The sequence below is a fragment of the Pantherophis guttatus genome, chromosome 8 (genome assembly GCF_059756535.1).
Source record: "Pantherophis guttatus breed Tessera chromosome 8, ASM5975653v1, whole genome shotgun sequence".
Lineage (NCBI taxonomy): Eukaryota > Metazoa > Chordata > Lepidosauria > Squamata > Colubridae > Pantherophis > Pantherophis guttatus.
In genome coordinates this window covers 18,440,520-18,457,248 of record NC_142070.1, presented here as the reverse complement: position 1 = coordinate 18,457,248, position 16,729 = coordinate 18,440,520, and the positions used below count along the sequence as shown (strand labels likewise).

At 39.2% G+C, this 16,729-nt stretch overlaps 1 protein-coding gene across 4 annotated transcripts in view; it reads left to right on the top strand.

The window, feature by feature from the left end:
- UNC5C (unc-5 netrin receptor C) overlaps positions 1-16,316 on the top strand; it is a 377,791-nt gene extending 361,475 nt beyond the window's left edge. For all 4 annotated transcript variants that reach the window (XM_034440510.3, XM_034440509.3, XM_034440508.3 and 1 more), the window contains 2 exons: positions 900-1,078; positions 4,263-16,316. In XM_034440510.3, the coding sequence (XP_034296401.1) occupies positions 900-1,078; positions 4,263-4,428 (345 nt within the window). In that variant the 3' untranslated portion in view covers positions 4,429-16,316. The remainder of the gene's footprint in view (positions 1-899; positions 1,079-4,262) is intronic.
- The last annotated feature ends 413 nt before the right edge of the window (positions 16,317-16,729 follow it).

Sequence of the window (16,729 nt, the reverse complement as noted above, 5' to 3'; positions counted from 1 at the left end):
AACGGAGATGAACACCATTTCCTATAGTTGGCAACGACTAGCAAATCTGCAGGGACTCTTTTACCTTTACTCAAGGATGTCTATGGAGATTCTCAGTCATCCAGGTCATGGTCGTCCCAAAGGTGATTTTTTTTTTCAAGAGGCAACTGTATTGTCATGGTTTTTCTTTGAAGACGTTTCGCTTCTCCAGTTGACTCTTGAAAAAAATACCTTTGGGTTTACTCAAGGATATTCCGCTAAAGAATACTGAAAATACCTCAAGTCATTCCTGGCATATTAATTATCAATTGCAACTTAAAAAATCAAAGTCCTACTATATATGAGGACTATATAAGCATAGGAGAGAATGTAGTACCCAATTTGTTCCAGATAATCTTTTAAATAAAAAAAAGTAAGCAAATAAATAGGAAGCTGGTATTTGAAAGCCAAACACCAACTTCGCTTCATTTATTCATTGTTACATGAATGCCCCATTATGGTTCCACTGGGATGGTAATAAACATTCATTGTTACAACCACCAGATTGTAGAGAACTATATGACTGTGTCTCAGGCCGTTTCCTAAAATTAAGACTATGCTTAATTTATTAAGTTGTTATGACACTATATAGGGGAAGCTGCATCAGACAGTGGTAAAATTCCCTGGATGCTGTGGCTCGTATGAGGTATCTGAGGATACTAGTAATTTTAAAAGTTTATTTTAAAAGATTTTATGTTGCCTTTCTAGTAAAAGGTACTGTAGAAAAGCAATATAAAAGTAGAACTTCCAAAGATTCATGGCCATTAGGTTACGTCTAATACAACCCAAAGGGTTTATATTTCACAGATTGCTTCTTTGTTAATCTAATTCTCTCCCCTCGCTTATTGTCTGGCCATATTTTCTACTTTTCATATATGCAGGAACCAACTGGCATTGAATATCCACTTATGGATCCAGCAAGTACCATTACAACCGTAGTAGGACCCTGTGCATTCAGCATCCCTCTTCCTATCCGTCAGAAGCTTTGCAGTAGCCTAGATGCTCCTCAAACAAGAGGCCACGATTGGAGAATGTTGGCCCACAAACTAAAATTGGACAGGTAAGCAAGCATATTGTCAAAGTAAATTTGAAATTAGTTGAGTAACATTTTCATCTGTGCTAGCAGTGCATTGCTGATCCTTCTGAAACTCGTAAGAGAGACTTACCGTTGAAATCTGCTCTTCAAAAAGTTCCTTCCACAGACGTTTGTGTCAATAACCATGGGTATTGTGTAGGAGTAAGTAATATAATGACTTATGGCCATGATGGCGAACCTATGGCACGCTTGCCCAAAGTGGCACGCGAAGCCATGTCGCACGGCACGCATGGCCTTGCCTGTTTGTCTTCCGGGTTTCTGGTGTGCATGCGCATGTGATGATCAGCTGCCCTTCGCACGTGTGACAGTGCCAAAAACCAGTGTGTGCATGCGCGCTGGCTAGCTGATTGTCGGGCACGCATGCGCGATAGAATCCAGAAGTTTGGCTTTTACAGAGCGTGATCCCTTTGTGCGTGCAGCAGTACCAAAAACTGGCCTACGCATGCCCGCTAGCCAGCTGATCATTGGGCGCACATGTGCGCTAGAACCCGAAAGTTTGGCTTTTCCAGACCACAGCCCCGACAAGTGTGTGGCCATACGTGCAACATTTCCACGCCATCACTGACTTACAATCCATGGCAGGGTTGTCAAACTCAAGGCCCAGAGCCCAGATCCGGGCCACGGGGTGCTTAGATCTGGCCTGCGGGGCTGCCCTGCAAACAGCAAGGACTGGCTTGCGGTGCCTCTGCAGCAAAAACAGAGCTCGAGAGGGCAGCTTGCTGCCCTCCCGTGCTCTGTTTTTACTGGCAGAGAGTTGCAGGAGACTGTCCCAGCCGAAAACAAAGCTTGGGAACCCAATTTCACTGGCAGAGCACTTGAGCCACCACAGGCACTCCTGATACGAGTGAGGTTGAGCTGGCCACGCCTACCCTGGCCACACCCACCCCGGCCTCCCACGGTCAGATACAACCCTGGTGCGGCCCTCAATAAAATCGAGTTTGACACCCCTGGTCTTTGGAAACAATTGTCTCAATCGACACTGGGGAACCCATCCAAATTGTAGCTGAGGGCTTAGTATACCAAATGGTCAAATCTTTTCATCCAAAACAGTAAAATTAATACGTTAAGATATAGTTCCTGGGCATTAGTTTGGTATTTTTCACTTCTTTACACATTCCCATATACACACACCAGAGTAGAAAGCACTCTGTAAAAGTTCTAATTATGTTCTGTGTTCTTTAAAATGTGTAGCATGTGACAATTGAAGATTCAGTGATGGCCTCTGGTGCATTTTAATTATATTATTCTACTGATCTGGAAAAAAAAACCTGTTTAAAAAAGATGGTTCATTTTCTTCCTTTTCTTCTTTTCACTTTTGGAGTGACCACTATTATAACGGAGTTACAGATCAAACAGTAGGGAAGAACATAATATTCTGGATTGTTAATAAATGACAGTTGAAGGGAAGAAGGACACAATGTCCTTATTAACATGGTATACCTGGAGACAGCAGAAGGACATGCAGAAATAATGTCTGTGTTTCCAGGTGGCTTATTTTATACGCTTATTAATTGCAACTGTTTCTGTATCCTTCACTTGATTCTCACTTATATATAACATACTGTATATATTTTAATGCATTACAATAATTTAAAATTAATCAGACATATCAGATGCAATAATAATAAATACCGTATTTTTCGGAATATAAGATGCACCGGAGTATAAGACGCACCTACCTTTTTTGGTGAGGAAAAGAAGAAAAAGAAATCTCCCTCTGCCTCTGAGCAATTTTGTCTCGTTGCAGCAAACATCCCGCTTTACTTTCATTTTCGTTTTCAGCATAGTTTGATTAGCACAAGGGAAAAAAAATCTGCTCCAGCAATTTACCTCTTTGCAGCAACCTGGGGAGGCCATTTTCACTCTCCTGGAGGCTCAAAGAAAGCCTCCAGAGCCCAGGGAGAGAACCCCCATCCCACCATGGTGCAGGAGGCTGACTAGGCCATGATCACCATGTCCACGCCCACTCAGCAACCGGGCAGAGAACCCCTTGCTAAAATTTTTGAAGCCCACCCCTGGATACATCAAATGCCTGGAGAGATCCAATTGACCAATCTCTCTCCAAAGTTTGCACCCTTAGTCAATTCCATAGTCATAACAAAGTCCATAATAAGGACATAGTTCTTATATCCCCCCACTAACAGATTATTTCAAGTGTCCTGAGGTATAAATGTGTGCCTCAAATGTGTGTCAGGCTGGCGGTGACTTGAGATGAGTCCTTGGTTGTCATGGTGGCCATGAAATCTTGAGCCCCCTGAGAACGCTCGAGGTTAGAGATGATAAACTTGAATATCAACCTAGTCGTCTCAATCACCAACCCATATCAAAACATGGCAAAGTGATGCTATGGTATCTGCGTCACTGCGGTGGCACAGTGGTTAGAGTGCAGTATTGCAGGCTACTTCTGCTGATCACCGGCTGCCAGCAATTTGGCAGATCGAATCTCACCAGACTCAGGGTTGACTCAGCCTTCCATCTTTCCGAGGTCAGTAAAATGAGGACCCAGATGGTTGGGGCAATATGCTGACTCTGTAAATCACTTAGAGAGGGCTGTAAAACACTAGGTATATAAGCCTAGGTGCTATTGCTATTACTATGGTAGAGGTGAGAAGAAGCAACAGCAATAACATATCCATCTGGTCCTGTTACCTGTCAGACAACTATGTGTTCCAGTCCCATATCTTGTCTTTGCAGCATTTTGTTGATGCCCCCAAATATAAATGACTGCATAGTAACCCCCGGCAATGATTCTGTAAAGTACTCCATCTACTATAGTCTCCAATCTCTGATGAGATTAGAAACCATGCCTAACAATGCTCACCTCTAACCTTTTACCTGAAGCAAAATGTAAGATATTTCATATTTTGCTCCCTGTAAATTACATTTATATATAAGGTAGAAGTTATTTTTATATATATATATATATATATTTCACAGGTATATATGTGTGTACAGTTAATATCGCAGGTTTCTTCCCGTGTAATTGTAAACATATCCTTAAAAGGGTAGTAGCGACGTTTCGACGAAATCGCATTCGTCATCTTCTGGCTGAAGTTCTCTGTTTGGTGCTTATGGGCAAACTGTGTGATCGTAACTGATATATATAGCAAAGAGTACAGTTTTAATAGCAGCTGATTTCTCACTGCAGGTACCTCAATTATTTTGCTACAAAATCAAGTCCCACCGGTGTGATCTTAGACCTTTGGGAAGCCCAAAATTTTCCCGATGGAAATTTGAGCATGCTGGCCACCGTCCTCGAAGAGATGGGAAGACACGAGACAGTTGTTTCATTGGTAGCAGAAGAAAAGTACTGAACTGACCTTGGAATGAGAATGAAGGAATGCTAACCATCGCGTCAGCTGTGACTAACACAAACCAAGCACCCCCCAAACCAATGTGTTTCATAGCAAGAGGCATTCCTGAGGGACAAGACACAGAATCCTGCCTTTTCACATGCATCCCTTTTTTGTATATTATCACAGGATTTGAAAGAAACCATGCAAAGTTGTTACCTTTATAGTATAATTCAACCTAACATTCCTCTCAGCTTGGCTGTACACTGCTTAGTGCAGGATTTTACAGTTTCCTAGGAAACGCTTTTTATTGCTATCCAGATATATGGATAAACTTTCTTAACAATCCCAGTTTCTATGAACGTTGTTTACATCAAATCCTGGGCAGCAGGATGGAAAATGACTGTCCATGGCTATCTTTTTATATATTGGTGTTTTTTTTTCTTCTTTTGTTGAAAGCCATTCTACACCAAGCTGTGGACAAAGCAGGGTTCTGGCTATTTTTCTGATGAATCGGTCTCCAACACACTTTTCAGACAATTTCATAATTGCAAATTTGCCCATTAGATGTCTTAAACTAACCTACCTATTCCGTTTCCTAGAATGAGTTAAGACAGAATTTTAAAACTTCTGCATCTGGCAAGAAAATAATCTGAAAGCTGATCAGGTATGCATGTTCCCTCTCTACCTTCACCAAGGTAGCTTGTGTCCCTTGGTGACTTCAACTGCAGGGATTCCCTCTTCCCTCCCCCAGTTTACAATATGCCCTGCCTTCATCTTTAAAGTGTGTGTGTGTGTAAGAGAGAGAGAGAGAGAGAGAGAGAGAGAGAGAGAAATACTCACTTTGGTGTGCTTTGAGAAGAACCCTCCCTAAAAAAGAAAAAAGTTACTTGTACGATGACCGTAACTGAATAGTATTTAGTACAAATAATATTATATTTCTTTTAGTAGTAGTATTTTTGTTTACCAAAATTATCTGCAGCATTAATCATTTCAGCAATGGCAGCACCCTCCCTAAAAGCTGTTGATGGCTGCCTTGGGCCTTCTAATCCCTTTAAGAGGGAGAGTCTACCCCTCTCTTTCCTGGCCCTGGGGCTCCCTCTCTGCCTTCCCCCACCCACCCCCTATCAATTTCAGTGAATTGCTGCATGAATTACTCTCATGCAATTCACTTTCTCCTGACAAGTTTTCTTTTTCAGATGAGTAACAGTGCATTCATCTTGATAAAGAAAATTCAGCCTAAAATGGATTATTTTACCCAGACAAGATGTTTCGCAAGAAACACCGCACGTTACTCCTGCTTATTTAGTAGTTTTGATATTAGATGCTTTTTCTCTTTGCTGTAAGCCATCAAAACTTCATGCATGTCCATGGGACCTGGATTAATTTTCTGTGTCTGAATATTTACAATCTGTTCTTATGCAGTGATGGGTTTCAAAAAATTTTACTACCGGTTGTGTGGGTGTGGCTTGGTGGGCGTGGCATGGGAAGGATACTGTAAAATCTCCATTCCCTCCCAAATCCAGGGGAAGGTTACTGCAAAATCCCCATTTCCTCCCAATCAGCTAGGACTCGGGAAGCAGAGAATAGATAGGAGTGGGGACAGTCAGAGGTGGTATTTACCGGTTCTCCAAACTACTCCAAATTTCCGCTACCGGTTCTCCAGAACTGGTCAGAATCTGCTGAAACCCATCTCTGGTTCTATGCATATCGCTCCTTATTTACTATTCTTTCAGAGAGAAGTGTCCCTCCAGATACTGGTTTTTATCCAAAGATGAAAAAGTATTTCATGCAAGTAATTGCAAAGTTTGAAGCTAAAGGACACAATAATTTCATTTGGGTGTTTCATATTTATTGTTAGGAATAAAAATCCCTATGCATTGTTGAGTTTTAAGTACTTGAGTTGGGTCCTGTTTTACATGCATGGTGTCTTGGATAGGTTTTGATGGCCTGTTAGCAAATGGTAATTAGCAAACCTGGTAATTGTCCAGGTTTGGTACATTTTTCTCTTACAAAAACAATATCGTGGAATTTTGTTTCTAGCCTTCCCTTTCGTTTTTCTCCCTTTCCATCTTAAAAAAATGTTATTTACCATCTTCACTTGCTTAAGATTCTGCATACTGTACGTATGTGCTCGTAATATTTTCTGTGAAGCTTCTTAAATCTGCATTTCTAAAAGTAACCATGGAAATACTGTTGGTTAGCAGGGAAGGTGAATTTTGCCTGACCTTTTCTTCATTTTGACATTTCCACAGAGTTTTATTATCCATCCAGTGACTAAGCTTTATTAAACACAGAGCACCATTCATAAAACATACCGTTAGGAAACTCAGACATTCGTCTTTCAGTAATCAGAAGCAGTGAACAGGTTTTGATCAAAGTTAATGTGGATTTTGTTTTGAAAGGGTAGTTAACATTTGGTCATGGAACGTCCTAGTTGGGCTTTAAAAGTAACTTTTGATCTGGTACAGTTGCCTCCTTGTGTTTAATCCAGTTCTGGCTCTTCAACAACCATTGAATTTAGATGAAGTCATTCCTAATGCCTCCTTTCACACATCTCTCTCTTTCTCTCCCTCCCTCCCTCTCTCTCTCTCTCTCTCCCTCTCCCTCCCTCCCTCCCTCCCTCTCTCTCATCTCTCTATATTTATCCATCTATCTATATCTATTATCTGCCTATCTATCAGTGGGGGCATTCAAAATTTTTTACTACCAGTTCTGTCGGCGTGGCTTAGTGGGCCTGGCTTGGTGAGCGTGGCAGGGGAAGGATACTGTAAAATCCCCATTTCCTCCCAATCAGCTGGGACTCAGGAGGCAGAGAATAGATGGGGGCGGGGCCAGTCAGAGGTGGTATTTACCGGTTCTCCAAACTACTCAGAATTTCCGCTACCGGTTCTCCAGAACTGGTCAGAACCTGCTGAATACCACCTCTGCTATCTATCCATCCATCTTTCATCTATATCTAGCCTCTATCTCTTATCTATCTCTGTTTATATCTATCTAGCATCTATCTCTATCCATCATCCATCTCTCTCAGACATCTTTCTATCTGTCTGTCTGTCTATCTATCTCTGTCATCTATCTAGTTTCAGTTTTGTTATCACTGCCTAATAATCATGTTAAACATATTCACTAATAAATGATCTATGTGATTTTTTTTTTCAAGTACCCATGCCAAAAAAATAGCTATCGTGAAATGAAGTAGGCCTGATAACATACAGGTGAGAGAGAGAAAAGTGGGTATCTAAAGGAGGCTGATGGAACCACAGTTTTTCTCTCTGTGCCTAGAGATTCCATCTAAGAAACCTGAGATATTATTAAAAGGGAAGCCATCGTTTTAAAACACACACATACTTTCATTATCTGATCTATTTCTTTTTAATTGGACCATTATTTAGAATTGGCAAGATGGTGCCTATTAGCAGAAACCTCAAATAAAAAATAAAACTAACTTAACACATTTTAAATCAATTCTCTCGAGATCTACTAAGTTTTTGCATTTTTATTTTTAAAATATTTTTTTTTATAAATAGTAATACCACACAAACGATACAGTGTCTGAAAAGTCATTTTCTGCTGTCAGCTTTACAGTGGATGCAGTGAACAGCAAATATACACATACATAGACTCACTATTTGTAAATTTAGAAAAGACAAGCTGGCCATGAATTCCTACTTTAAAAATTTGAAAAATGTGTCTGGCTGAAGTGTGTATAGAAAATCCATGATTATAGGGATGAATGTGTATTTCTGTGATGTGGACTTACAGTCCATCAATGCTCAGCAAACTAGGAAATACACCTATCGTCATAGTTGTTCTGATATTGATCAAAGGTTTTTAAGTTACTGTAAAGCAGTTATGGAAAAGAAACATTCTCTTCAGACTATTCTGAAGTAAGACTTGTGCAGTAGATGAGTGTGACCAAATAACCTTCAGGTTGCCCTGTAGTTTAAAGTACATAGAGTTAATCCCCAAGATGCAGCTTGACACACACTTCATATTTCAATAGGAAACATTGTTTGTGGAAGCAAAAAGAATGGTGGAGTTTATAAGGGAAAACAGATTCTCAGTTTGAATATGTTTGAGCCTACTGCCATCTAGTGGCGTAGTAGACCATCTAAATGCATTTTAGAAATATTGAAAACCAGTTTTTGTCTTAGCATTGAATGTAATTTTGTTTATCCTTGATTTTTTTTTTAAACTATATTGAGATCTAGTAGTAAGGTCTTCAAAACAGCATTTATGAGATACATGTGTTTTGTTTTTTTTTGAGACCTATAGAAAAAAAATAAGGACTATCTGCTACAACTTCCCACTTAAGGTTCTAGAGACTTTGGGTACTTATTAAAGGAATTTGTAAGTTTTCTCGCCTTTGAAGAATTCTGCAGATGTGTCTGTTGTGCATACAGGTATACACAATATATAGGTATTGTGCATACAGGTCCTCACAGTGATATATCAAATACTAGTGATAGAAGTAAAATATATAAATACTATACCTATACAGTTATATAAAGGTAACTAAATATATTTAAAACATTTTAGTTTTTCTCTTTTTTAAAAAAAAAAAGTCCTATAATGAAAAAGCATTTAAGGGTGTTTGATGGTTTGTTTGTTTTTGTTTATGTTTTGCTATTTTTTTTTCTTGAGAAAGTGATTCTCAAAATACTCATATGAAGTGAATTATAATATTCATATTGCTAGAATGTATGAATTTAACTCATTCTCAAACATTACTGGAATGCTTAGCAGTAACTTCCTTTTTTGGCTGGTGCAGAAATAATATGCATTTCTGCACAATTCATTGAATTGGATGTTACCGTTGGATTATGATCAAGAGAATAATTATGCAGCTTTGCATTCACTGCTTGAACGGAGGAAAACTCACGTATCCCAATTCAGTCTTGAGGAAGGGGGAATCTCACATAGGGATGTACGGACTTGGTTTGCACAGTACACTTATCTAGATCAGTTATAAGATATAGCGGCTGCATTCATGTAACACGCTAAGTTTGAATATGTTAGACTATATCCAGTCTGTTCCTTGAACTCAGCCTATATTCTAGCAAATGTGTAAGATGTGATTCAATTCACTGTCCACATTGAGCATATTGTGTGAACCAATCCATGGAGTGACTGTGCAAATACTGAGATAATGTTTAGAATTTCTGCCGTGAACTAGTTTCATAGTTAGTCCCCATGAAAGCCTACAACTTTCCCCGATTCATCATTACCTTTCCCTATGAGCTATTGTTTTTGTAGTAATATCAAAGACTCACCCAGAAGCATTTTTCAATGATTACTTTTATGCATTGTGGAGTGCAATGGCTAAAAAACTGAGTTGTCTATGGAGAGTTGTCAGTCATCCAGCATCCAAAGGTGCTTTTTCAAGAGGCAACTGGACTTTCTGGTTTTTCTTTGAAGACATTTTGCTTCTTATCCGAGAAGCTTCTTCCGTTCTGACTGCATGGTGGGGAATGGAAGGATTTATACACCTGGCAGACAGCTGGTCATTTGCATTCTTTTAGTGAGATGTTAAGGCCACCTGGAGGTTTATCTGTGTCATCTGAGTCATCTGAGTCAGGGGTGGGTTCTACTTACCTTTACTACCCATTTGCATCACACCCGCATGCGCGCTCCTCTCCTCTGCAGATCACCTATGATGACATCCGGGTCAGTGGGTAGAGCCTCCTGCTGGTTTTACTACCAGTTCTTGCGAACCGGTCCGAACCAGGAGCAACCCACCACTGATCTGAATGCTGCAAATGGGTGTGGAGCCTTCTTGGAACTGCTGAAAGGACTATGTTGTAGACTGGAGTGAGATGATGCCATATCCCTCCTCCTCTGTTAAGAAAGGGCTGTTCAGTTTTGACATAGATGGTCCCTTTCATACCAGTGGCCCTTTCTGTCCAAAATGTAGAATTTGCTGTCTTCAAAAGAGTGGCCTTTGTATTTTAAATGCAGATGGACTGCTGAATCTAGCCCTGGTGGGTTTGTTCTCCTATGTTGTGCCATGCTTTTATGAAGTGGTTGTTTTGTTTCCCCAATGTACAGATCTGCACATGCCTCGCTGCATTGTACTGCATATACCACGTTGCTTAGATTGTGTCTGGGTGTTTTATGAACATGACCAGCTGTCTGCAAGGAGTATAGATCCTTCCATTCCCCACCATCCAGTCAGAGCTGAAGAAGCTTCTTGGATGAGAAGCAAAACATCTTCAAAGAAAAACCAGAAAGTCCAGTTGCCTCTTGAAAAAGCACCTTTGGGGGAAAAAAACTGAATTGGGCTCCCATTAAAAGGCTCTATGCATGCCAGTAGCTACAATCTCAATTCCTTGTCTGACATGACATTGTCCATCTTATTGGTCAAATAACAGAGATAAATAATCCCTTGACTCATCAACAGCGGTATGAAATTTTAAGTATACTATTCCATTAATTATGGGAGTGATTTTTTATCAATCAGCAGCAATAAATGTAAAACTGTCAAGAATTTTGTAGAAAATACGTTCTTTTTCTGCTTAGATTTATTAGGATAAGCAGACTTTCTGTTCGACTTTCACAAATTTTTGAGGATTTCTTTCTCTGATCCTCAATATCATGACCAGCATCTCTGGATGGCAAATATAATCAATATATCTTTCTTGAAGGTAATTACTACCTATGCTACACAATGGCTTTAAGAAATCTACAACTTGAGCCCAGTAGGAAACATAGCTTGTTTGCTGGCAGGCTGAATTACCTACTTATCTTTCTTCAGTATATTACATTGTGTGAATGAAGATATCAGTCTGATCAGGCAAATATATGCCCAGTCTGAGTAATGTATTTAAGAAGACAAGCAGTGCTGCAACTGATCACATTATACACATCAGCATTACAGCAATTATTTGAGTAGATAGAGCCAGAATAGAATTATAAGCCTATGGTAGAAGTATGGATACCAATTGTGTCCATCAAACAACGTAACTTGAAACCTTGAAGCAAGCCTGCTGATTTTTATGTTCTGCATCTGTCCCCTTGTCAGTGTCAATTCCGTTTTAAGGCCTGTTGTTTTTGGTTTATGGAATAACGATGAGTGGAAGACATGTTTGATCTTTCTTCTTGGACAATAGTAGCCTAGTCCTAAAACTCAGGGCAAGGTTGAAGTTGAATTGTTTTCATAGAACATAAACTCATTTCCAAAATGGAATACTAAAATAGGAATACCGTGTTTCCCCAAAATTAAGACCGAGTCTTATTATCTTTTAGGCTTGAAAATAAGCACTTGGGCTTATTTTCAGGGAGGTCTTTTTTTTTTTTTTTTTTTTTTTTGAGGTGAAGGAGGCGGGAAGCACAGTCACTTCATTGCTGCTGGGCCCCTTAACTGCGGCCCGCAGATCAGCTACGGAACAGAGGGGCCCTTGGCTGCATAGCAAGAGTGTGCTGGAAATATCTCCAGACACCTGAAGAGACAGAAGTACCAGTCCTCGCTGGATCAGCTGATCCGCAGGCTGCTGTTAAGGGGTCCAGCAGCCATGAAGTGACCAGGGAAGGGAAGGGCTGCCTCCTGTGCTGGCCATGCCCACCCCCTTCACTAGGGCTTATTTTTGGGATAGGGCGTATATTAGGCCCACCCCAAAAAATCAGGCTAGGACTTATTTTGGGGGTAGGTCGTATTTTCGGGAAAACACATTAGCAACAGTATTGGTGATTATAGCATGTCATTCAATGCATCCATCTTTAGCAAGGATAAAAGGGCATAAAAATGTAAAGGCACAGGTCATTCATAGAAGATCATTGTTTGTGTATGTGATGAATAACCTTTTCCACCCTTTATCTTCAGGTAATAGCTGCTTTCATATCGCCATAGTTATTCCTTGTGATTCAAGTAGTGACAGTGTAGGCATATTTTGGATGTATGATCAATTCCCTATTAAATTAGTTGGATAGCTTTTTAGACAAATGGAGGTTAAGTCCATACAAAACCACCATTTTTTATGGCTGACTGTTGCTCCTCATGGACTTGATTCCTTATTTGATTAAATAGGCCTCACTCAAAGCCATTGGTTGAAGATCAATGGTTCAGACTATCTAAAGTGAAAGAAACGATCAGTAGTACACTTTGCATTATTGGTTAAAGACTTTGAACTTTGATCTGATCACAATATACTAGGCTGTTTCTTTATGAAGATATTTTTTAAAATGTAGCAGTTTGTGACTTCGCTGCTATTATAGTTCAATTCTCTTAACTGCGTCTTTGAAAAAGATCAAGACAGCCGGATGTATCTTACTGGGGGAAAAAAATAATAATTCAACCCTCTGTGACAACAGTGAAAATGTATATTGTGGTTTTAGTATTGATTTTAACTGACAAATATATTCATTCCTCAACTCCCTCTTTCTTATCTTCTTTTTATAAAGTACAAATTGTGTGATTGATGTAAGCTTTGTTAGGTAAGATTATGATCTTTATGGTGCCCTTATCTGATAGTTTTGATTTTTAATTAAAATTTCACTTCTTTGGCAGTTCCATTTGGGCCTGCTGGGATTCAGATAAATGCCTTTTGCTGGGCTGGAAAAGTTTAGTTGAGCTTGTTGGTTTCCATATGTTGTGCTCAGGGGTGGGTTCTACTTACCTTTACTACCGGTTCGCAGCGGGGCCGCCCGGTCTTCTGCGCATGCGCAGAAGTTTCTGCGTTTTGATGACGTTGGGGTCGATGGGCGGAGCCTCCCGCCGATTTTACTACCAGTTCTATAGAACTGGTGCGAACCAGGGACAACCCACCACTGGTTGTGCTTCGACAAACGAACTAAAATAAACCCAGAAGGAACAAACAAACAAAGAAAGAAAGAAATAATAACCAAATTAAGTAGACAAGGTAGAATGAAGCAAAAATGCCTGATGTTCATTTTTATTCCCCCTTTGTGGCCTTTGCTGATTATCCCTTCTAAAATAATAACCATCACTACCACAATACATCACCTTCTAACCCCTCATTCTGTGAGCGGGCACTGAACATAATCATTGGTAAGAAATATGATTCTCTTGGGGCTGATAGTAGAGCATCTACATCTTAACTGAGATGCTCTTTCCATCTATTACTGAGCAGTAGCAGAAAGAAAGCAGACACTTGATACTGGTTTAAACCTGGGCTAAGACATCCCTGCTTAAAAGCAGGAGAGAAAAGAGGAAACAACGTACAATTTGAGAGGAGAATCTTGTTTCTTAACTTTTCACATCTCACAGTTGAACCGCAAGAATATTTGCTTTAGGTTTATGCTAGGAGTAGATTTTTGGGCTTGCATTTGTTTTGTTGAACCAGTTTAAGGGAACGGGTGTGGTTTGATTTTGATCTCCCTTATCGCTGTATCTTCTATGCAATTCTTTTTCTAAAGAATTACTATGACTAACAGAGCAAAGTGCTAGCCATTGCATTCTTTGTATTGCTGTACAGTGGAGGTGTAGTTTACTAGTTCAGAGTGTGCCTCTGTCCCCTTCTCCCTTTTTCCTTCAGCCCTCTGTTTGTAAATGCCTGCATTTATGCTGTCAGCCTGACATGTACAAAGTGTAAGAAAGAATTTTTAAACAGGTTATAAATTATATTTATAAGCAAGTGAAAAAAAAACTGTGTGTGTCTTTTCATTTAGTAAAAGCATTTTCGGTTTTTCTTGTTGGTGGGAAAGCAGTTTGGGTTTTCTAATATTATAGCCCAACTTGTTCACATTCACATTTATGCCTCCGCCTCAAGAGAGTCACTGCAGAGAATGACACATACAAATGCATTGGAAAATATACATATTTCAAGACATTAACTGCTTTGCAAACCACAATTCACAAATGAAACCATTTGCTTCATGAACCCAGAATTGGTTTTTTTTTTCTGACATGTCATGCCATGGCCAAAGGTTGTATGCCTCGCAAAAATATTGGGTGTTCAAAGGAGCATATTAAAATTTCATCATATACTAGATTTAAGCAAATTAAAGGTAAGTCTTTGGAGCAATTAATGGTGGGCAGGTATTCTTATATTTTCCTTGGGGGCCTTTCTGATTGGACAGAGAAGTTGGGATCTTGCTGATCAAATCATTGCAAAACACCAATCCATATGGTAACCAAGAAGAAGACATTGCACTAGAATGGACATTTCAATGATCGGACAACCAGTACTAAGGAAAAATATCTTCATAAAGCACACTAAAAGCATAATAAAGGCCGCTAAAAAGCCAGACAAGAATTGGAATGGGAGTTAAATCAATCAATGACAATAACACTCTTAAGTTACTGCCTTGTTCCCATGTAATACCATGTGGAATGTAGTTACACGAATTACTTTATTCCAAAAAGGAGAAAAATGGAGATGGAAATGCATAATTTGTTACCTGTCTCACTATTGTGTCTTGGATGAAAGAGTCTTTGCTGTTTTCTAAAGCATTCTTGTTGCTACATCTTCCTCTTCAAAATGAATTTGCAGTTCCAATTTCAAAAGTGAAAGGCAGCTAAGTACCTCCTCTCCTTTTTCTATATCTCCACAGGCTCAGTGCACATGGCAAGTACTAATGTTAAAAGAGAGACTAGCAACCACAATGGAGACAGGCCAATCTGGTGCTAAGTGCTACGGTCATTAAGTGGAAAAATCAGATTCATGATTTCACTTCCCCTTTGGTCATTAAACAGAACATTCTAAGACCTTACAACCTGACATCTGTGTTCTCTACTAATTCTTGTCGCAATGAATGATCTGATGGCCACAGAACATTGTGATTGTTGTAAAAGTGAGGATTGATCACAAAGATTTTTTTTACACTGTTGTAACTTTCCAGTAAGGACACGGTGGCTCGGTGGCTAAGACGCTGAGCTTGTCGATTGAAAGGTCAGCAGTTCGAATCCCTACTGCTGTGTAAGGGGGTGAGCTCCCATTACCTATCCCAGCTTCTGCCAACCTAGTATGTAAAAATTGCAAGTAGAAAAATAGGGACCACCTTTAGTGGAGAGGTAACAGTGTTCCGTGCGCCTTTGGTGTTTAGTCATAACCACGGAGACGTCTTCGGACAGCACTGGTTCTTCGGCTTTGAAACAGAGATGAACACCGCCCCCTAGGGTCAGGAACGACTAGCACATATGTGCGAGGGGAATCTTTACCTTTACCTAACTTTCAAGTTACTAAACAAGGTGATCAGTAAATAAGGTTTACATTTACTTTATTACAAGGGCTAACGTAAGTCTAACTACATTCTTTTTCTGCTTTTAATGATTCTAAGAAAATAAATGTTTAGCTGCATTAAAGTCCTGTAGAAATTCTGTATGGTCATTTCAGAGTGACTACAGTTTGGCTGCAATAGGTTCCTAAAGAAGGAATGAACTAGTTTTTCCAGGCAATAATTCAATGTAAGTTTAGCAAACCCAACTAAACTATTAAATTCTGTAGGGTTTTTTAATTGAGTAAATAAATCTCTGAATATCTCAACCAATTTGTGTACCCCTTGGGTTCTCATCTAAATATTTTTATTTTTAGTCTAGAAAACATGGGGAAAATATATGTGGTTAAGAGTCAACAAGAACTTGATTGCATATACTGAATCAATAACTTCCTTTTTACAACCTTGTAATGTCTTAGTTATGGAGGTGAGCATTTACTGACCTGATGCCCTTCCTGACACCACATGGAGTTCACAGTAGCTGTTTTTTTTTTCTTTGCACTCTGAGAGAAAAACATCTACCTAGGATTGAACACTCAACCTTCCAAGTGGGTGGCAAGCCTCGTCACCACTAGGCCACCACACCGCTCATAAGAAATCAAATCCCCCCCCATTTTTTCTTTAATAGATTAAGATTAAGAAGCAATTTAAATACTAAGTGCAATAAACCAGGAATAAGGAAACTTCATACTTTTAAAACTTGTCAAAAAAAATTGTGTTGAAAAACATTTTTCCTAATGACAATCTGCAATTTTAAAATAAATCTTAAACTCTGCATTTCTATTTTGCCTATAATTCATGCCTATTAAAATAAGCCTTTCTGCCAATTTAACGCTGATCAGGAATCTCTTTGCATGTTTCCCAAACTGCAAAATTAAAAAATAAGCTGTGGGAATCTATAAGTTATTCTAGCCACAAAAATAAAATCAATTTCTGTTTTTCCACCCACACCATATGCCAGCATTTCATAAACTAATCACTTTTTCTCACATATTATCCAATCTAGACAACTAATTATGGTTATGCCTTTTATGATGTGTACTAAATTTCATGGTGCTTGGATGGATATGTTTATTTTTATTGGCTGAAATTAAAGAAAATATTTTCTCTATGCTAAAATTCTCCTGTTTATGGATTTGTAACATTC